The sequence below is a fragment of the Macrobrachium nipponense genome, chromosome 12, assembly GCF_015104395.2.
Source record: "Macrobrachium nipponense isolate FS-2020 chromosome 12, ASM1510439v2, whole genome shotgun sequence".
NCBI lineage: Eukaryota > Metazoa > Arthropoda > Malacostraca > Decapoda > Palaemonidae > Macrobrachium > Macrobrachium nipponense.
In genome coordinates this window covers 51,014,268-51,037,039 of record NC_087205.1, presented here as the reverse complement: position 1 = coordinate 51,037,039, position 22,772 = coordinate 51,014,268, and the positions used below count along the sequence as shown (strand labels likewise).

Sequence of the window (22,772 nt, the reverse complement as noted above, 5' to 3'; positions counted from 1 at the left end):
TATGAAGATGTTATGCAGTTGTATTCTGTACATTACTGTTATATATTGTTTAATACAAAGGAATTAATAATAGTATGTAGACAGTATATATAGTTTTTTGTGATGCATGATAATGTATGAAGTAGCATTATATATTTTCCGTTATAAAGGAATTTACAAATCTTCACTTTTTCCTTTTTATCCTCTGGCGTGAGAAATCCAATTATCAAAAACAGCCTTACATACTTCTGTCCATAATTTATCTTTTATACGCTTATCCCTATATACCTTTACTGTAAAATAATAGAGAGCTGGTGTTCTCTGTACCTCCGTAATCAAAGACTCACAAGTGCCTCAGTGGCGTGGTTGGTATGGTCTTAGTCTGCCAGCTCGGTGGCCGCGAGTTAGATTCCCGGGCATTCCATTGAAGAGTCAGTGATGTGTATTTCTGGTGATAGAAGGTCACTCTCGACGTGGTTCGGAAGTCACGTAGAGCCGTTGGTCCCGTTGCTGAATAACCTCTGGTTCCATGCAACGTAAGAACACCATACAAACGAACAATCAAAGACTCACAGTCAATTATCCCTCTACATGTCATTGTGACACTATTGGTCTGTTCCCTCTGCCGGCCAATCACGTACAGACCTACTGCAGCCAAAGTATTTCGACCACAAAACCGTTCGTGTGCGCACTCTGATTTGAAATGACGATTTTTTCATCCTCGGACTCTAGTGGTGAGCAACTGTGGTATGGCCAAGAAAATAGACCCAGCATCCACTTCCTAGCGACTCTTTTAGTCGCGTCGATTGCTTGTGGGCTGTGACTCGTCTGCGGCCTTCCGTTTAAAGACGTGTTCAATATATTTTTAGTGGTTGGCCACTTAGTCGGCTAACCACTTCCCAATTAAATTGTCCAGGGTGTGCGGGCAGCCTTAGGTTAAATTACGCATAGTTTATACCTCCCTACATTGAAGGTTCAAGAAACATTCGTTCAATAGAGGGATCTCTCTTTAAGTTTGATGAAAATGAGTATCCCAAAATTGTGTTGCAATTTGATTGCCTTTTGCTTAATACCTTATATATAAGTGTTTAGAGGAAAGCATTGTAATTCAGATGATTTATTAACTTGAAAATAACACATAAAACTTAATAATATCTTTGTTACTATCAACCACTTCTTATATATATAAAAAAAAACATTATAACAACCTTTTATACCAAATGTATCAAAATATTCAAAAGATTGAACGAATTGATTCAGATCTTCTTTGCGTGCCTTTTTCGTAGGTGGAACATGGGGTACGTATCTTTATAGTAAGGCTGAAATTCCAGGAAAGTCGGCGGCATGATTGGAGTTACAGAGTGCAGTCCTTGACTTCCTCTGGGGGAGAGCATTGGCCTCTTGAGTGGTGGTGGTGGTGTGAAGTGAGCAGGATAGGGAGTGTGCAAGAGTTTGGGCCTCACTGGATGATCACTCGGTTTGGGACTGGAGTAAGTGCTCCAATTCGGCTTCTGATGAGAATTAGGCAAGGTAAGGGGAAGGGAGTTTCCTAACTTCTCTCTTTCCGGCAGGGGTATGTTATTTATTTGGGGTCTGTAAGTGCCATCAGGTTTCGTTTGGTCTTGATCCTCAGTTACACCACAGTGAACATTGTACCACCAGTCACAGGTCAGCAATTCCTGGTTAAAAATTGTGCCATTAGGACACAAAAAGGAGTGCTGTCGCCCATCGGCTTCACAGATGTGCCAGACCTATGTTGAGAACAAAGAAAGTCTAGGTTAATTAGTTACTCTCAAGAAAACCACGAAGACTTAAAATTTTTGTCATATTTAATGATAATGTGACTATGAATATTTTCAAAATTAATGATACATGTAGATTTTTTCCCTCAGAAAGAAGTACAACTACGAGAAATTTTTTTTTTATAGATTATGTATATATATATGTATATATGTATACGGAGCTTTTGAAGAATAGGGGTCCTATATACGAACCTGGGACATTTATGCTTCAAAAGGATAAAACTGGGGTCCGTATTGTTAAAAAGGTATTTAGTGGAGAACAAACACTGAGGAAAACAAGTAACAACATGATTGGTTGTCAGTGGTGAACAAACCTAAAGATAAGCAAACAACTGCTTGTTTGATTGTCAGTACCAATGTTACATATCCGCGGACGATCGATTTATGTGTGCTGTCAGTAAGGCCATGGCGGAACGGCGCTTCGTGCCTTATCTGCATATTTAAAGATTCTTGGCAAGCACAGCATGTTCTGGCAAGAGGTAATGTTGCGCTGCGCGCTAGCCACAGGGGTTACATTAAGGCCGTGGCGGAACTAAGGGAGCTCCGACTGCCGTGTCCGTGGATCTGTATTCTTCAAAAGGTCAAACTGGGACCCCTATTCTTCAAAAGGGTTGTATGGGACCGCTATTCTTCAAAAGCTCCATGTATACATATATATATATATATATATATATATATATATATGTATATATATATATAATATTATTATATATAATATATCTCGTATATATGCAGGAAGGTTGGGGCATCTGGAACGCCATAGATTTAATATAAATAGGATGGAGAAAAGCCAGCATAGCGTCATACATTTATTTTCCAAATTTTCGAGACTTTGGGTCTCATCATCAGGGCTGTAAAATATACAAAATATACAAAGTACATTCCGTAAGGGATGTACTTTGAAAACGAAAGAATTCTCTAGCATACGAGAACATTGTAATAAATGTAAAACATAATTTTCATATAAGGATTTTTGCATTGTCACCCAAGCGTCCAATGACTATTCTCTCTCTGTTTTGGAGTCGTTAACAATCAAACAGCTTGTGCCCCCATTAAATGGTCAGACTTCTTCCACAGTTCTATTTATAGCATAGTTGACGTCCTCCTTTCCAAACCAGAGAACGTCACTCAGTTTTTTAACTGCATAGAGATAGACACTAACTTAAGCATTCTTCACTTTTTAACTTTTACATTTTTTTGGTTCACTTTTTAAATTATTATATTTAACTTTTATGTTGTTCAATTTTTATTGATATCAATGATGAGTTTTTTTAATTTGTATATTTTGTATATTTTACAGCCCTGATGAGCCCCAAAGTCTCGAAAATTTGGAAAATAAATGTATGATGCTACACTGGCTTTTCTCCATCCTATATATTATATATATGTATATATACATACATACATACATATATATATATATATATATATATATGTATGTATGTATGTATTTATGTGTATATATATATATATATACCGTATATATATATATATATGCCTGATATATATATATATATATATATATATATATATATATATATATATATATGTATATATATGTCTATATATCTGTATATATATGTATATATATGTGTATATATATATATATATATATATATATATATATATGTGTATTTATATATATATATATATATATATTATATATACACATATATTATATATGTATTTATATAGTGGTGAAAAATCATTCTGAAAGAATTTCTAAGAACTAGCAGGCAAACGCCTTATATATATATATATATATATATATATATATATATATATATATATATATATATACACACACACACACACACACACACACACACACACACATATATATATATATATATATATATATATATATATACACATATATGTATATGTATATGTATATATATATATATATATATATATATATATATATATATATATATATATATATAGGGGTGAGAACTAATGGTAAGTGGTATGTGTGTGTGTGCGCGTAAGCAGATGTATCTTTTCAAAATTCAGCCGTTTCCCCTAACAAAGGTTTGCTCGAGAGAAAAAGCAAGACAGTGGTTGAAATCTTGTTCTTGCATTAACTGCTGAGCTTTGGATGAAGCAACTGTGAAGAAAGCTTCCATATCATTAGCTGAACTGTACCCCCTCAGAGAAAGCTCATCATAAAATTGCTGAAGGCCATACACAGTTATCCTTTCTTTATCTTGCATGCACCGTCATGTTTCATGGGATCCTCGTAGATGAACACTATTTAATTCTTTATATCTTGCTACCAGAAGATGCAGTTAGTATAGTATTTTTCTCTCTAATTTTACCGCATTAGCTGTTTCATTAGCAAATTAATTTGATTTGCTAATGCCACTGTTTTTCCAAGAGTAGGTTTATCAAGACCCTTCCTTTCCAATACGTTTTGTGCTCCGTCTGTCTAGTAATTTCTAAGTCTTCCTCTTTTGTTTCAATGTTTCTTAATTATGCAGTCTTTTCTCCAATCAACCAGTCATCTTCTATTTTTCTACAAACAATCTCACAACATTCTGATTCAATTTTTTTCATGGAAATTAATCTTGTTATGAAAGAAATACCTCTCAACAGGTCCTCCCTTTTTCTTATATTTGTATTTAGCACACTGATGGTAAATATCTGGAGGTGCTATCTGTATACCAGTACCACATAGTTCGATGGTCTTCCACCGCACCAGGGCGGCGCTGCAGAACCTTGCGACCATCCGTAAAGGTCTGGTAACCGTGCAAATTGAACAAGGGCTTAGTGTGATTGTGATTTTTTTTTTTATCCTAATTGGGATAGTGGTACAGTCATGCTCAAATCTGAGGCCACATGGTCCTTTTGGAATCATCCAAAATCTCAGACACAATGTAACAGTTGCCATGTAGTGTTAAATATTTATTTTTAAATGTCATACATGTCGAGAAGATTGCGATTTCACACCTATATTTTCCCTGTGGTTATATAAATATGATCCCTTATATGCATTAGTATAATTTATATTCCATGTAGTTATTTTTACATAACTACATTATAACATTAGACCTAATATGCCGAACAGTCATAGGAACATTTTCAAAATATGAATATAAATTACAACAAGTTTTCTTTGATTGTGAAAGTTCAAGCTGCCTGTAAGTTGCAAAATGATTTATATACCTAGAAAAAGATGGTGATGATTTTAATTATATGGAGAAGATAGCTGTTAATCGAAATATCTATTAGTATTAATATCAAGTCCCATCAAGTCCTATGAAACGCTTGTTTTTTAAGAGGCTTAACATATTATTATCTTAAAAGTCCTTCTGGTCGCTTTTGGTGTATAATTTATTCATTCATAAGGTAAATGGAAGTGCAAGAGTTGCAGATAACTTCACATGCTTTCTGGCCAAAAATTAATATAGAGATGTGAATACTAAGTGTAAAGTCAAGTTGTCTAACACTTAAGCCATAATTTTTGGAGTGGTTAAAATATATAACTTAAATAATTTAACTTTTTCGAAAATCCAAATATTCATCATACAAATATAAAATAAACGTTTTCAAAATAATTTTATTATCGCTAGTCATTGTTGACCTATGTTGTAGGTGGTTCACATTGCTTTGCCACTCTAAGGCCGGGTATTCACTCTCAGGTTTACCTGCCTTTTTATGAAAGGTGTTACTAGTGAAAGTAGGCTTCATGTTCATTTCATAAATAACTGAACCAACCTCCAGTTCTAATTTTAACTTTCCCTCTCTTTAATAGGTAATTTTTAAACCATACTCTGTTACGTCTTTTTGCTTCCTTCCTATTTTTAAGTGATTTGCCCGCTATTCTATGTTGTTCCACCTTCTTATCAGTCAATGGAGTTTGCATTGCTGCCATATAGTGTTGCCATGACGAATGCTGGGCGAGAAATGGAGACAACGACCTCAAGTTGACTGTTTGACTGACAGTTCTATTCTTTTTACGTGTGGACGCTCGTTCGTCAAGCAGTTGTGGGTGAACAGACAGGTAAACCTGATCGTGAATACCCAGCCTAAGGCCGGGTATTCACGATCAGGTTTATCTGTCAGTTCACTGAAACTGATGTTAAAACTTAGGCCAACCACTAACGTTCAGTTATGCCTGCGCAGTCGGCCATGGTGTCAACACACGTTGCTCTGGCTAAATTTGGCTTGTTGATAAAAAAAAAAAAATTCTTGACCGTCAATTAAGACGTCCAGTAAATGAATGGTTAATAAATATAGATTAAATACTCTCATGTGAATCCATTAAGAGTTTAAATTTGACCCAAGGACTTTCATAATGTGTATTGAATATTTTATGAATGAAGCAGGAGTTCCATGGCAAGATGATTAAGTTAGTAATCGTTTGCTTTCATCTTTAAGTTGACACACACAGGCCTAATATTTTTTCATATGTCATTAAATAGGGTTAATACTGATTTGTTTTCTTTTTAAGATTGGCTTTCATATGACATGTTACAACGAATGAAAATCCATGGTTTACTTCTGCCTTCTGGTGTTTTATTATTCTCGTCTTTGTGAAAGATATCCAGTCCTTAAATCCCAAAACTAAAAAGCTATCACAGAGAGTAGGGGAAGCAGTCGGAGACGAGGCTATCGCAAGTATGTGGGGTGATCACGTCAACAATATTCTGAATTGCATAAATGATCAAGATTCTCGAAGGGATGTAGATAACCTCCATACTGACAACATTCAATTTCATTTTTCGGACCGTATTACCCCAGGTAACATCAGCGATGCCATAAACAGTTGACCTAATAATAAATTGCCCGGCTGTGATGGTCTTCCCGCAGAGGCTTTCAAATTCTGTGCATAATTCACCAGTTTCTTCCAGACTCCTTACTCTTAATTCATTTGATACCATTAATCAAAAACAAGCTAAATGATGCAGCGTACCCTGGCAACTACCGGCCGATTGCAATCACAACGATCGCGTCGAAGATAGGCGAGAAATGAGGGCAATGACCTCGAGTTGACTGTCCGACTGACAGTTCTACTCTTGACGTGTGGACGCTCTGTTGTTTTTGATTAAGCTGACCTTGTGTCAGCACGGGCTCTTGCTCACAGAGCAGCCCGTAAATATATATATGTGGACGCTCATCCGCCAAACGGTGAATATCCGGCCTAAGACCCTGCGGTGCTATTTGTAGACCGTTGTGAGTCTAAATCATGTAATAAAAGATAAATTAAATATTTCCACGTGATACAATCAATTTGCTATAGACCTAGACCAGTGTCCTGCCTTTTTAAATAACTGAACAAATCTCCAGGTCCAATTTAACCTTATTCATTAACATTGTATGAGAATAGATATCTCTTTTTAGTAGGCAATATTTAGATCATACTCTGGTTTACCTCTTTGTTTCTTTCCAATTTTTAAGTGAATTACATAGTAGCTAGTTTATGTAGCTCCACTTTATCAGCCAGCGGAGTTTCCAGCGATGCTATAGAGCGTTACCACGACGAAGGCTAGGTGAGCAATGATGGCAATGACCTCGAGTTGACTGTCCAACTGAAAGTTTTATTCTTTGCGTGTGGACGGTCATCTGTCAAACGGGCGCAGTTGAACTGAGGATTCTAACAATGATTTTATGGAGAATGTTCTTAGAAGTTTCTTTCTCTGTGTTAGTTACACTGTAAAACTTTTGTGGGCTTCATTATAGCAAATATCTAATATATGTGAAGGATAACATAAATCTGTCCCTATTTTTCTTATGTATTTAATTTCTTAAGCCAAATATTGGGGACTGACAATACGCAATGCTTGTATAAACATAAAAGGAAAAATGGATATTTTGATATTAAGATGGTGGCCTGAATAGAAATGAACATAAGTTAAGTTGTTGGTTGGTTTCCTATAAATACTGAATTTACATTGAAATGGTTCTCTATGTATCAAAACATCTAAGAAAGGGAGGCAATTGTCTTTTTCCAATTCTAGAGTAAACTTAATCGATGGTACCTGGTTATTTAATTTAGAGAATAAATCATTACATCAATACCAGCAGGCAAAACAGTTAAAATATCATCAACATATCTATACCACTTTAAAGGAATATAAATGATATTAGGTAAATAGCGTTTTTCAAAGAACTCCATGTACAATTTTAAGAGGAGTGGTGATAAAGGGTTGCCCATTGCCATACCAAATAGTTGTTGATAAAATTCACTATTGAATGTAAAATTACAATCACAAATGCACAACCTAGTAAGTGAGATAATGTGACTTACAGGTAAAGGTAATTCATGCTGAGTTAGTTCATTACTAAGATACTCTAAAATAGAGTCTATAGAGACTTTGGTAAAAAGAGAACATACATCAAAACTAATGAATCTATCAGTGGGGCTAAAAGTAATTTTGATTAATTTATCAACTAAATCTAGATAATCATATAAATGAGAATCTGACATAGTTCCAAGTAACAGGGAGAAGAGCTTAGTGATATATTTCGAAAGTTTATATAAAAATTGAGCCAACAGTACTGATAATAGGCCGCATTGGGTTATTCCCTTTGCGCGTTTTGACTATTCTGTACAGGCAAGGTAGCGAAGGAAATTTGACTCACAATTTGCCTAGAAGTTCTGTTTTATCTTTAAGGATGTTTTTCATTGTGCTATTAAAGATTTTATGACTTGATTAAGGGGATTTTTTGTTAGTTTTCTGTAAGTCACATCATTATCCAGTGGGGCTTGCTTACGTGATATGTAATCAGTTTTATCTAAAATTACTATAATATGTGACTTATCAGCTTTTGTGATGTGGATAGTATTGTCCTTTTTAAGATCGGTCAAACTTTTCTTATAGCAAGCAGGGAGGTTACTTTCATGCTTAACCTTTAATTATGTCAACATGATTTTGAGGAAGATCACAATATTTTACAAATTTACTTGGGGATAACGCAATCTTTAAATCCGAAGGTTTATTCGCTATAAAGAAAGATAATAGATATATTGATATTTTAGCTGTTTTGCCTGCTGGTATTGATGTCAATGATTTACTCTCTAAATTAAATAACCAGGTACCATCGATTAAGTTTACTCTGGAATTGGAAAAAGACAATTGCCTCCCTTCCCTAGATGTTTTGATACATAGAGAACCATTTCAATGTAAATTCAGTATTTATGGGAAACCAACCAACAACTTAACGTATGTTCATTTCTATTCAGGCCACCATCTTAATATAAAAATATTAATTTTTTCTTCTATGTTTTTACGAGCATTGCACATTGTCAGTCCCCAATATTTGGATCAAGAAATTGAATGCACAAGAAAAATAGGGTAAAGTCATGTTCTCCTTCACATATATTAGAGATTTGCTATAATAAAGCCCACAAAAAGTTTTAGTGTAACTATCACAGAAAAAGATACTTCTAAGAACATTCTCAGCTTGCCTTATTTAAAGGGTTTTGAAGCCATAAAATCATTGTTAAAATCCTTTAAGGTCAACCTCGTTTTTTCCTATAATAACATACTAAAAGGAATGTTAACAAAAAATGGCCTCAGGGAAAGCAACAACATAATATATAAAATTCCATGAATGGACTGCCCTTCCTTTTATGTCGGACAGTCTAGCAAGGGGTTAGAAGTAAGACTCAAAGAGCATAAATATTGTGTCAGAACTGGGCAAACATCTAATGCAATTTTCATTCATTTAAGTGAAAACAACCACTGGATAAATTGGATTGGTAGTTCAGTAATTGCAAGATCAAAAGATGTCTTATCATGAAATCTTTTAGAATCTGACATTACACAGAAATCGCAAGATCAAAAGATGTCTTATCACGAAATCTTTTGGAATCTGACATTATACAACTTCAACTTACTTCCCATTATAATTTATAATTAGTCATGCCCTGTTTCATTTAGACCCTTGTATTTGTAACATGTTTAAGAATTACTTCAAAGATACAATGACAGACTTAAATACAAATAAGTTGCCTTATAGATATTTTCTTTGTATATATATGTTTAATATGTTTTGTGAATAAGTTTTTGTTTACCAAAGGTTTGAATGTGGTCAGCTGCCACCCTGTATAATCCTTTAATTGTCTTGTCCCTGTTGTCTGAGCAGTTGAACTTAATCTTTTTGTAAACCTTTTAAATTGTACCCATGTTTATTTTCGTTTGGGAAGGTCACTAATTCTCCAGGTGTGTTGGATTCTAGGTACTTATCTCCTTATAATCCCTTCACTTATACGACCTTTCCTTGTCCTCTCAGTTTCTCATGTATGTCAGTCAGTCTGCTAAGTAAAGGACGTTGAGTCGAAAAATCTTGTAGCTACTCCAGTGCTTCCTTTTCCTTCGTGGCTCATGTCTTTATTTATGTAATTATTACATTAAAAGTTTTCGTGATTCAGTTATATATATATATATATATATATATTATATATATATATATATATATATATATATATATATATATATATATATATATATATATATATATATATATATATATATATATATATATATATATATAATGTGTGTGTGTGTATAACGCTGTATGTTCTCCGCCAAGCGTCTTTAATCTTTTACAGCAAATTAGATGACGGACCTGAAATTTACCGAACTTTGAGTCGGCTCATTTTATATAGCTACTGTACAACGTAGGCTTACATAAGCGCTGAGCATATTCTGTAACATAACTGGTATGTTGTTATTTATTTGTTAATTGTTTGTGACTGTAACGTAAATAATGTTGTTTATTTGTCCGTTGACTGTTTGTTACTGTAATGTAACTAATTGTAATTTTTTATTTGTTTGTCTATTTGTCCGTTACCGTTGTAACTGTAATGTTTAACTAATTGTTAATTTCGTTTGTTCTGTTTTTAATGTGTTTTCGATATATTGGTTATTGGTAATATTGTCTGATTGAGAATTTGTTTCTGCTTGTAGGGTTGAAGGTTTTTGTTCACATTTGTAATAAAATGAAAGAAGAAACGTGCTGTGAGTCTAATCTTCCTTGGGTTGCTCTCTCTCTCTCTCTCGTCTCTCTCTCTCTCTCTCTCTCTCTCATCTCTCTCTCTCATCTCCCTATATATATATATATATAATATATATCTATATATATATAAATATAATATATTATATTATTATAATATATATATATATATAGAATAATATATATATATATATCTAATATTATTATATATATATGATATAATACTAATGAGAAAGTTTAAGAGTAGTAGTTATAAGAATTTTGTTCTAGGTATTGCTTATGACTGCAGTTATTCTGGTCATTTAGGTATAAACAAAATTCAGGAGAAATTATTAAGGTATTTTTACTAGCCTAAGATGCACAAAGATTGTAGTATTGTAAAAATTGTGATTTATGTCAAAAAGTAGGTAAAGCTCAACATGACCCTTAGGTGATGGCATTGCAACCCATTGAGGTTCCAGGAGAACCCTTTGAAAAACTGGTTTTGGACTGTGTGGGACCCCTTCCTAGGTCTAGCAAAGGTAACGAGTATCTGCTGACAATTATGTGTAGTGCTACCAGATTTCCAGACTGTTCCTTTTAGAACGGTGAGTGCTGATTAAATAATTGAAGTGCTCAACAAGTACTTCTCACTGGTAGGTTTGCCAAAAGAAGTTCAAACACATCCAGGGACCTACTTTACATCTAGAAAGTTTACCTCATTTTTAGCCTGTCATAATATCAAGCATTGCTTATCATCTCCATACCACTCACAGAACCAAGGAGTGGTCGAAAGATTTAATCGAACCTTCTTTAAAACCATGCTTCGAACATATCGTTGCGAGAATGAAAAGGAATGGGATGTCTACATTCTGTTGTTCCTATTTGCCATTCGTGATAGCTTACATTCATCCTTGGGTTATTCTCCTTTTCATTTAGCATTTTTCCATCAGGTAAGGTCACCTATGGAGGTGATAAAGAATCAGTTGAATTCAGATGAAAAGGAACCTATCACATTACAAGAAATGAAGGAAAAAATTAAGAAAATATGGAAAGTAGCAAATGAGAATCTCAAAGAAGTACAAGAAGAGATGAAAAGAAAATACGGTTTTGTCGTGAACTCAACATAGGTGATAAGGTTCTAGTGTGTCTCCCTACAGCTGGTAAGGTTTTTAACCAGAAGTATGTAGGACCACGCACAGTGAAGGAAAAAGAAAGTGATGTTAATTATCGTATTCAATTTCCTACGGGACGGAGGAAAGTTGAAACGTTCCATATTAACAAATTAAAAGACGTATAATGAATCCAGTGGAGTTTTATCAATGACAAAAGAGGATGATTGGTACGATTTCTGTTTTCTTGCAGCACATTCCCAATATACTTTTGTTCTCTCCTTGTTTAGCCCTTTTTGATGATACATATTCTGAAGTTCATCGTCAAGGATATCCTTACCACGTTCGCTTGTTATAAAAGAAGCCTTTATGGGTAAAGAGAATAAAGAAATACTATATCTCTTTCGTACCGATTCACCCCTTGAACTAATTTCTTCTTTAAGTAAGTCAGTCAAGTAAATTTAAGTTTAAACAATAATAAATAAAAACTAATATAAAGAGAAATTGTAGTTTTGGTTTGAACAAGCAATTATAAAAAGGAAATGGCAAGTCTTAATTATTAATATTCTTGTCACTTCAAATAGTAAAATTAAGCACTTATAAAAAGAGAAATGCGCTCAGTCCTTTAATTTGCCAATGGCAATATTCCTCACTGGCAGTTTTCTCAATGGCAGTTTTCCCCAGTGTCAATTTTCCGCCTGGCAATCTTCCGGCTGGAGATTTTCCAACTGGGAATTTTCCGTGCACGGGATGATGATAATAGGGACCTTGAAGGAAAATTTGAAGTTGGATAAAAAATACAGAATATCTAAGTGATGATGAAAAATTTAGAAAATTGTGTTCATTTATTTGATGAACAGCAGCATGATTTTAAAGTGCTAACTAAACACTTCTCAGATCTGTTTTCAGACCATCCTAAAAGGATAAAAGGAGTTTAGCATAAAATCAGGTTGAGAGACGAAACTCCAATACATCAGCGTCCATACAGAATGCCACCGAAACAACAACAACAGTTAAAAGCCGAAATGGCTTCTTTACTGCAATACGGACTAGCAGAGGAAAGCCGAATGGGCAAGCCCATGTATTCTAGTCGAGAAACTTGATGGGATTGCAAGAATGTGTAGACTGTCGCAAGGTAAATAATGTAACTATTAAAGGTTCGTATCCTATGCCCAGAGTAGAAGATATAATAGATAATGTCAAAGTATCCTTATTTGAATAAAATTGATTTATTGAAAGGATACTATCAAATTGAGTTAGACAAAAACCGCAAGAATATTACGGCATTTGGACTTTATAATTATAAGGTAATGCTGTTTGGTTTATGTAATGCACCTCTTACACTCCAACGTCAGATGAATTTTATCTTAAACGATCTCGAAGAGGTATTTGTTTATTTAGATGACATTATAATAGTTGGAGAGACCTGGGAAGATCACATTTAAAAGGTTATAAGAATTTAATGTTACGGTTAACCTTGCAAAATGTGAATTTGGAAAAACCACAGTTCAGTATCTAGGACATGAAATAGGAAGTGGCCAAGTGAAACCTGTTAATTGTCATAGGGAGGTCATAAAGAATTTGGCCCTCCCTACATCTAAATGTGGAGTGATGAGATTTTTGGGAACAGTGTGGTATTACAGAAAGTTTTGTAAGAACTTTTCAGATGTAGCCAACCCATTAACAGAGTTGCTGAAAAAAGATGTGAAGTTTGTTTGGTCAAAGGAATGTGACGATGCCTTTAATAAACTTAAGCTATGTTAATTTCTAAGCCAGTGCTGAAATCCCCAGACTTGAATCTACCATTCAAGTTACAGGTTGATTCCAGTGAAGTAAGAGCTGGCAGTGTATTATTACAGGAACATAACAGTACTTTACACTCTGTATCTTACTTTTCAAGGAAATATAATAGCCACCAGTTAAAAAGTATATCTTAGTTTTACTAGACCACTGAGCTGATGAACAGCTCTCCGAGGGCTGGCCCGAAGGATTAGATATTATTACTCGGCTATCACCAAAAATAAATTCCTCTGATTCTGCGTTGGCCTGCCACCAGTTGAATTACACTATTCTTCAAAAAGAAGCTTTAGGTTTAATTTTGAGTTTAATGCACTATGAGATATACTTGCTTCACTGTACGCAATTTTGAAATCGACGTTTATACTGATAATAATAACCCATTAACCTTTATCAATAAATGTAAGCATAACAATAAGAGAATTTTAAGATGGTCTTTATTTTTGCAACCATTCAATATTAGTATTCACCATATTGCAGGCATAGAAAATATTATTGTAGAGTCTCTGTCTAGGGCTGTTGATTAATCTTAACCTTTTATATCTTGTTACCAACGATGTGGCAGTCTCCGATAATTGCTGAATGGTGAAATGGCTAGTGTTTAAGACTGTGCAAGTGAAGATTCAGCATGGACCGAGGAGAGAGCCGTGGATTTAAAAGGGGCGGAATGTAAAGGAATTTGATTTATTATATATAAAATTTAACAAAAGTTGAAAAAATTAATATTCTAGCGCAAAGGAAATGTAACACTAGACAACAGATGGCAGTAGCACTTGGCATAGGTGGCAGTCACCAAGGATTGTGTAACGAAAGCTGTTATTGAGTCCATGTACTATGTCTAGCGGGTCTCTGGTATAAGACCCAACACGTTGATTTTCGGGGGGTTTGCAGTAAACAAATGAAAGTGAAAGTGTTTCAAGTTTCTAAAGAATATATGGTAATGTATTGTTTAGAAATTAAGAGGTTTTCTTGTTCGATGTAACTGTGGTTGGCACTAGATTTTTATGTTAAAGTTTAAGTAAATCTAATGTTGAGTTGCTGTAAAGCTTGTTGAGTTGGGTATTGTGCTGTAAGCCGCAGGGTAATTGGTGACGGGTAGTTTACGAAGAAATGCTGTACGGTGGGGGCGTTGCTTTTGTGTAACTCGTCCGTAATTTGTGTTTACGTTCTGTTTTGTGGTTTGAATAGGTGCTTCCTAATTTTCATGAAAGTACTTTAGATTTTAATGGGTTTTCACTGTTCCCATATACATTCTCCTCTTTAATCATTGTAGTAATATTACTAATATAACAACATATATATATATATATATATATATATATATATATATATATATATATATATATATGTATAAGTTTTATATATATAGATATATATATATATATATATATATATATATATATATATATATATATATATATATATATATATATATCTATCTAATGCCGAAGCTTGCATTAGATGTTTCCCAAAAGTTAAGAGGTAAGTCAAAAGTTGCACCTAGAAAAGGTAAAGATCCAGACACATTCAGCAGAGTACCATCCACCTGAAGGGGAGAATAGCGTGGGAATTCATTACGAGAACCACTAATCAGTAGTGTTTGCGTTTCACTGGAATTCAGCCTCGTACTTCACGTAGTACACCATTCACTAACCCAGTTCATGTCACAACTGAGGGTAATAGCAGCTTCATTTCTCATAAGTCCTGACTTTGCTGCACACACAAATGATGCATCATTGGCATACTGAACGATCTTGATTTTCAGTCTAATAACTACATCACTTGTATAAACTATAAATAACAGCGGACTAAGAACACTACCCTGTGGAACTCCAGACGCAATAGGTCTAGGTTTACTAAAGATCCTATCACCAGCAACTCGTTGCTGCCTACATGTGAGGAAAACGAAGTAATACTAAAATATATACACCCAATCCACGATTCCGAAGTTAATAAATAAGTGCCTCGTGATTTCCAGTCAAAAGCAGCGCTAAAATATATTTGAATTACTCTACACTCAAAACCCTTATCAAGGTTCAATTGCAAATGACATCTCAAGTCTAAAAGAGCATTACAGATACCTAACTGTTTCCTATATGCATATTGACTATCGGCTACAACCTATAGATTCCACATGCATGTAGAGTGGCTTAAAAAATAAGTTTTTCAGCCACTCTTTGGAACAGGCACTGTATTGCTAAGCTGAGCTCATCTACAAAGTTACTACGTCAACCTAAAAATCTATAAAACCAACTAATCTTCAGAGACAACACACTAGAAACCTTTTCAAAAACAAAGGGAAGAAACCAGCAGGACCTTCTCCCTACAAGGTATCAAGAATGCATAGAATTATTTTAGCATCCTTGGAGGAAAATGGAAATTTTGTAAAAATAAGTTCACAATGACAAGTTTCAGGAAGAAGAATACCCTCAGCTGATTGCATAGTTTTTAAAGCTCTATGAAGCAGTGCAGCCTTTTCCATAGCACCAGTAATCAATCTAACATAATTTGTTTGTAGTGGTGGAATGTAAGACGAGCCTGACCCAGAGGTAGATGATGCCAGTTTGGTCCACCACAGATAAGGCTGAGTAATTCCTTCGAGTTATAATTTTAAGGAATTATTGTAATTCATTTAAACTATATGGTAGGTTCTATTCACAGCGTGGTGAGACAACAAAATTGGTGAATTTTTCATGTGAGCAATATTCCTCAGATATTGGATTTAGTCTGTTTGTCATGGTAAGCTCGTCTACTTGTACCAGCAAACTATGGTCGGCCATTTGTTCTGAACGTGATGACCTTTCTAGGTACATCAGCATTGCATTCAGCTTTTTGGATCTGCATCTGATATAACATCTGAAATATTAAGTGCTTGATAAGCTTCAATAATGAGATCCCAATTGGCTCTAGATCCCAGTCAAACTGTTTGTCCAAGGAGGCATCAGGGATATACCGATTGACAGAAATGTTAGCTAAACAAAATCGTAGGGCACAGGAACCAAGAGGAGATCGGCCGCGTTGATTGTGGAATTTGAATGAAGCCACTCGCTGTGCTTTGCTTTGTATTCACTACAAATAACGAATGAAGATTTCGGATCCTGTGACTGAGCTATGCCAATCCTCTCCAAAATCCTAAAACAAAGAACTTCATTGGAACTACACTCCAAATTTTTCTGACGAGAATAGTTCGTACGCACTGTCTGTATATAGCCAACCTTACACATATAGGATGTTAAGATAAGTAAAGTCAGGGCCATCAAAGTCTGGGATCAAAGATTCAACCTTTGCCTTATTACTACTTGACAGTATTTAAGATCAAAACAGCAAATCATTGTTATAGGCACAACTCTGAAGATCAAGAACATTTGACCTTGAGTCTCGAATAATTTTCTTTCGGTAATGAGCAGCAGCAGCCCAGGGTTCAGGCTCAATTTCTCCCGAAAAATTTGAAATTAAGAACATAAAATTAGAAGGAAAACTAATAAATAGACTCAACAACAACAAAAACGTAAACATCAACAGAGCAACAACAATAAAAGTTAATCTCGGATCTTCCTAGACTGTACCATCCACCACGTGGAACAAAAATGGACTTGTTTTTCTAAGTCTTATCTTTTCTTTTGTGAGGTTCAATACCACATTTCATTTTCCTTTCAATTCTTGTTGGGACCAAATTATGGAATGATCGCAGTCATGTAAGTGAGTAATTTGAATTTCGGACGTTCTTCAAACTTGATGCAGATGTTACACGTATGTCTTATTCATTTGTTGATCTAATTTAGTTTTCTGTGTTATTTCTCTTTCATAATTCATTTTTTACTTCCTACTGAGGCCCTTGGGGCTTCTTGCATTTTGTTGTTCCAACTAGTTGTGAACTTGGCTTGCAGTAAAATTATCATAACTGTACTAATGAATTCTTTGTCATCTCAGCATTGTTTCACATCCTGACACTTACCTTCGTCGAGGTAGTGTCATAAAAGGTCATCGAAATATTAAAGGCTATTGTGCTCTCAACAAAGAGTCTGTTTGATTGACCTGGATTGACCTGAGGGGTCACAACCTGAAAATTAACATCGAGTAGTATTTTCCTTCAACTGCGATTGAAAACATCCCGACAGCAAGCTATAGCAATCTTTAAACATGTAATTAATCCATATTTACCTGACATCCAGCCTCAGCATCGCCGTAAATCCCAGGTGGTAACTTCTCTTTACAGGCGAATGAGGTATAGGGAATACGTGAATAAATTGGATAATCAACACCAGGTACACCATCTGATATCGCACCTGTAAGGCAGAAGAATATTAAGATTCATTGCTTCAAGGAGTGAACGCCCCTCCTGCTCTTCAACAATAAACATAAACATACTGACAGAATATATATATATATATATATATATATATATATATATATATATATATATATATATATATATATATATATATATATATATATATATTATATATATATATATATATATATATATATATCTGTAGATATATATATATATATCTATAGTATATATATATATATATATATATATATATATATATATATATATATATATATATATATATATATATACTATAGTATATATATATATATATATATATATATATATATATATATATATATATATATATATATATTTCACTTTCCTTCGCGGCTTTTCCTTTTATTTATATAGTCATAACGTTCCAAATTTTCGTGATTCAGTTACACATATATATATACTCCTCCATGTTGACATATAAAATAGAGTACCCACTGTTTCTCTCTCTCTCTCTCTCTCTCTCTCTCTCTCTCTCTCTCTCTCTTCTCTCTCTTCTCTCCTCGTGAGGGAGAGAGAGAATTTTATCTTTATTATTAGCTTATACTGTTGGATCTTAATCTATCTACATTATCTTAAACGATTGCAGGGTTTCCCAAACATTACCTGGATTTTACCTATGGGATGTAGATAAACGCTTGCTTTATTTGCAGTTTTCAAAATTATATTGAAATACGTAACTTCTCAGACGTGTCTTTTTTTATGTGTGAAATTGTATTTGATTTTAATATGATATGTTTATTAATATTTTCATCGGGGGAAACAAATCCACATCTATGTCACTGTCAAAATATATTAAAAAGTACAACATAGAGAGAGAGAGAGAGAGAGCTTTCGAGAATCTGTACAATTCCACTTTTCAATTTATCATTAAATGTACTTGGACCATTACAAAACTGTGGAGTTGTTTCTCTATTTTAACATTCAAGCTACAATGAGTTTTTTCCTTTTTTTAGTACTTTCATTGTTTCTTAGCATCACCAGAAACTTATTTATGATCTCTCGCAGCAATTTGGTAATCTTCCTACACATGTATAAAAGAAGAGCACTCACTGTATCTTGCTACGTAGTCTTTACTTCGAGTTGGGTCTTTTTTGGCGCTGATGGATTTCCCTCTCACATTTGGGGCGGAAGTCTTCCTTGCTGCAAAATTAGGGTGATTAAGTGGCTGAAGATAGGTGTCGTCTGTATTCTTATAGGAAAAAACTTTTGGCGCTTTCTCCTTGGGAGGCTTACTATAGTCTGTTGATGGTACGGATGCAGGGGTACGAGGCGTTACCGATGGAGGTGGAGAAGGCGCCAAGTAAATGGGTTCCTCTCTGGAGGGGTGATGATTTGTTTTGGAGTAATTACTATGATTCCCTTTTAGGTATTCCGGAAGCAAGCGTGGTTCCTCCGTAAGGACAATGTGTTCTTGGAGAAATTTCTTGTCGGACTGATAAAATGGAAGCTTTGTTGGAGGGAATGAACCACCAAGAGATTTGTGAGCTGAAAATTTGTAGTGATCGTATGGCGGACCATACATTGAATGGAGTGGGTCATGGAATGCTTGAAGGTCTTTATTCATATACCGAGGACTTTTGAAGGACCTAGATTCAACCAGTTTTTTATGCATCACTCTTTGAATGAATGGCATTTGAGTTGTAACTATAACTACAGGAACAGAGGGTGAAGCACTTTTGTCATCTTGTGCCCCAGGGGGATAGTGTATCCCCGATATTGCAACAATATTTGCTTCTACCTTAGGGACGTTTTTCTTTACTATCTTCTTTTCCTTCAAATCTGGCAGGATATCATTTTGATCACTTAGTGCAGGAATGAAGTCAGGTTGAATGAGTTTGGCTTGACTGGTTCCCCTGTCTCTAGGAATTAAAACTTGCAACAGTGCAGGATCTAGTTTTCTACCTGAGTGGCCATTCGTTGTGCTTTGATTGATTTTTTCCACGCTAAAATCTATATTAGCCTTGGTCTCATGATAACCGGAGGCACTATTGCAATGTTTGCCGGGTTTAGCTGAATGGACCCATGGCTTTTGAGAAGAATGACCTTTAGGTTTTACCTGGATGCCTTTCGCTAAACTCTGTTCTGGATTCTGGCTTTGGCTGGGTATTTCTGTCGTTATGACTTTTCTGGGTGTAAGCTGATGATAAGATTTTCCCCTCTGCAATTTCAGATGTCTTTTGTCATGTTCATCATCTTCAGAAGTTTTATTTTGCAAAAGTGCACCTGATCCAGGAGTCTGCGCATTGGGTTGAGTGCTTGGTACCAGGACAGGGCGAGGTGCTGTTCCTGAGGAGCCCAATGAAATCTGAAGGCTGTTGAGTAAAGAGGACTGAATTTCATGCTGCAGTTGAGAGGAACTGGAGGCTGTCCTAATGGAATGGGCAGCGGGATGTAGGTGATGATGCCTTTGCAAAGCCTGGTAATGACTTCTGAAAGGACCTCCACCGGAATGAATCTCTTGCGATTTATTTAAATGGCTTCCTTTGATATCTGCAGTGAGGTTTCTGTCACTTCCTTTATGCACATCTGTTGTTTTCTTGACTTCAGTCTGGAAAGCAGAAAAAAACTAATCATCTATATTATCATCAAGTCTGAATTGAAGGGGCAAAATAATCTCATAACCCAAAAATTACAAATATTTTATCATTTATAGCTTGTGGTCTACATCACTGATCGGAAGTATTTTGGGAGAAAGTCTTCACATGCAGATTTGAGTTGGGGGTTATTTCATATGTTTGTATTTATACAGAAATATATTATGCTCTTAGAAGAGGTCACGACGAGTGACGGAACAGCTGTGATCTTGTGTTCTTAGTAAATGGAACAGAGTTAATCTTCTTCTTTTTGTCCATCAACTAAAATTGGAAGAGCGTAAAAGATTCAGAAAGATTGTCAAACTAATGAGAAGCTGATCAATGATAAAAAAAATGGCCTTAGAATTCATCGAAATCTGCATACAAGAGAAACTTTACCCCAAAAGCAGCTATATATATATATATATATATATATATATATATATATATATATATATATATATATATATATACATATATATATATATATATATATATATATATATATATATATATATATATATATATATATATATATATATGTGTGTCTGTGTGTGTGTGTGTGTGTGTGTCTGTATGTATTGTATTGTATATACTGTATCTATTTATATATACATATAGTTATCTATCTATGCATAATTAAATATGTATAAAGACTAGGTGGAGGTCCTGACCCGTTTCGACTATTTCTAAGGCATATATAGGCATATAAATATATATATATATATATATATATATATATATATATATATATATATATATATATATGTATGTAAGTGCTACATAATATAAAATATGGAATGTTATTCCATATATAAAAACTAAAACTATGATTAATTAAAACCAGTGACCCAAGAGGTCAACCAGTTTGCTTGTAGGAATGTGATCAGACCAGATATGATAAAGTAGGCTAGGATGATGTGTTGTACCAGTCAGTGTGTAGTTTGCCGTCATCTGTGGTCATCAAATAATTTGTTTTGTAAACGGTAGTCCAAGCTTCCTGCTTGAGACAACCACAGTGACCTATAACTCAAACGGCCTACATGACTTGTAATCTATGTCATCTGTGTGTATGTTCGTATGTTCGAGCTACTGTCTGCTCACATTATGATTTGTAAACCATATTGTAAGTCAGAAGTCATTAAGTCATCATCATTAGAAGACCTGTCCAATTTTATCTGATCTTCATCATGTAGTCTCAGAGAATAGAGATATTTTTGTACTCTGTGTTTTCTACTAGAAACCTCACATCAGAAAGAAGATACTGAATAAACTTAGAAACTATCATCATGAGTTGAAACAACTCCGTCTTCATAACCAAAGAAGATACTGACTTCATAAATTATCATCAAAATCCAAGACACTCCAATGAGTATGGAAAGTCATACAAACCGACCTTAGTGTAAAATTATCGCAGGTGTAAATAACCTCACAGGGCGCCTTATTATACAAAGGCATCAGCCCTACATATTGGTGGCAGCCTTCAGCGTACTCTACAACGTCTTTTGAAGAATAACGAATAATGTATCATATCAGAAGTCAACGACGGCGAAAGCAAGAGATTCTTCAAGCAACTTGGTATCATCGTTTAGTGAGCATCTTCAGCAGTGCATGCCTTCAAGAAACAAACCTGATGTGTCTGCTTCCTACGGCAACGCAAGCTTCATCCTAACTGTAAGAGATGTCTCTCATTAGAATCATTCAAGAAAGCATCATCATTTATTGACCGTTTCCAGCACTTCAAGAAACAAACCGGACGCGTCTGCAGCATCGGATCTTCAAGGACACGAATCATCCAACAAAAAAACACCGAACGAGCAGAATGCGAACTGAGAATTCAGGTCACTGCGGAAAAGCGACATCGAAGCCAAACGCTGTGACGTCACCTAAACAGCAAGATGTTCAAGACCAGCAAGAGAAACGAATCATTCAACAAACAAACAACGCTAAGAACAAGGGTCATCCGCTAAACAGAGAAGGGGCACCAAGGCTGTGTCGTTATCGAAACGCTGTGACTTCCCACAAAATCAAGCTAAGTACAATCCTTTTTTATTCATTTGAAGTAACTTTGAGCGTTTCCTCTGCAGGTCGAATTTTCGTTGCTCCTGTGGGTGAAGTTATGAGACATTCTTAATCTTACTTTTTTACAGAAATTATCTACATCATTGAGACTTCGCTACTGCGAGTTTTTATCTTTGAGTTTCTGTTTCCAGAAGTTCTCCTGAAATATCAT

At 34.8% G+C, this 22,772-nt stretch overlaps 1 protein-coding gene across 1 annotated transcript in view; it reads right to left on the bottom strand.

Annotated features, from left to right (window-relative positions):
- Window positions 1–277: 277 nt before the first annotated feature.
- The window catches only part of LOC135224525 (uncharacterized), a 71,404-nt gene continuing 48,909 nt past the window's right edge, over window positions 278–22,772 (bottom strand). The window contains exons 4-6 of the mRNA XM_064263595.1: window positions 19,017–20,514; window positions 17,795–17,919; window positions 278–1,730 (exon numbers count right to left, since the gene is read on the bottom strand). Of these exons, the coding sequence (XP_064119665.1) occupies window positions 1,236–1,730; window positions 17,795–17,919; window positions 19,017–20,514 (2,118 nt within the window). The 3' untranslated portion in view covers window positions 278–1,235. The remainder of the gene's footprint in view (window positions 1,731–17,794; window positions 17,920–19,016; window positions 20,515–22,772) is intronic.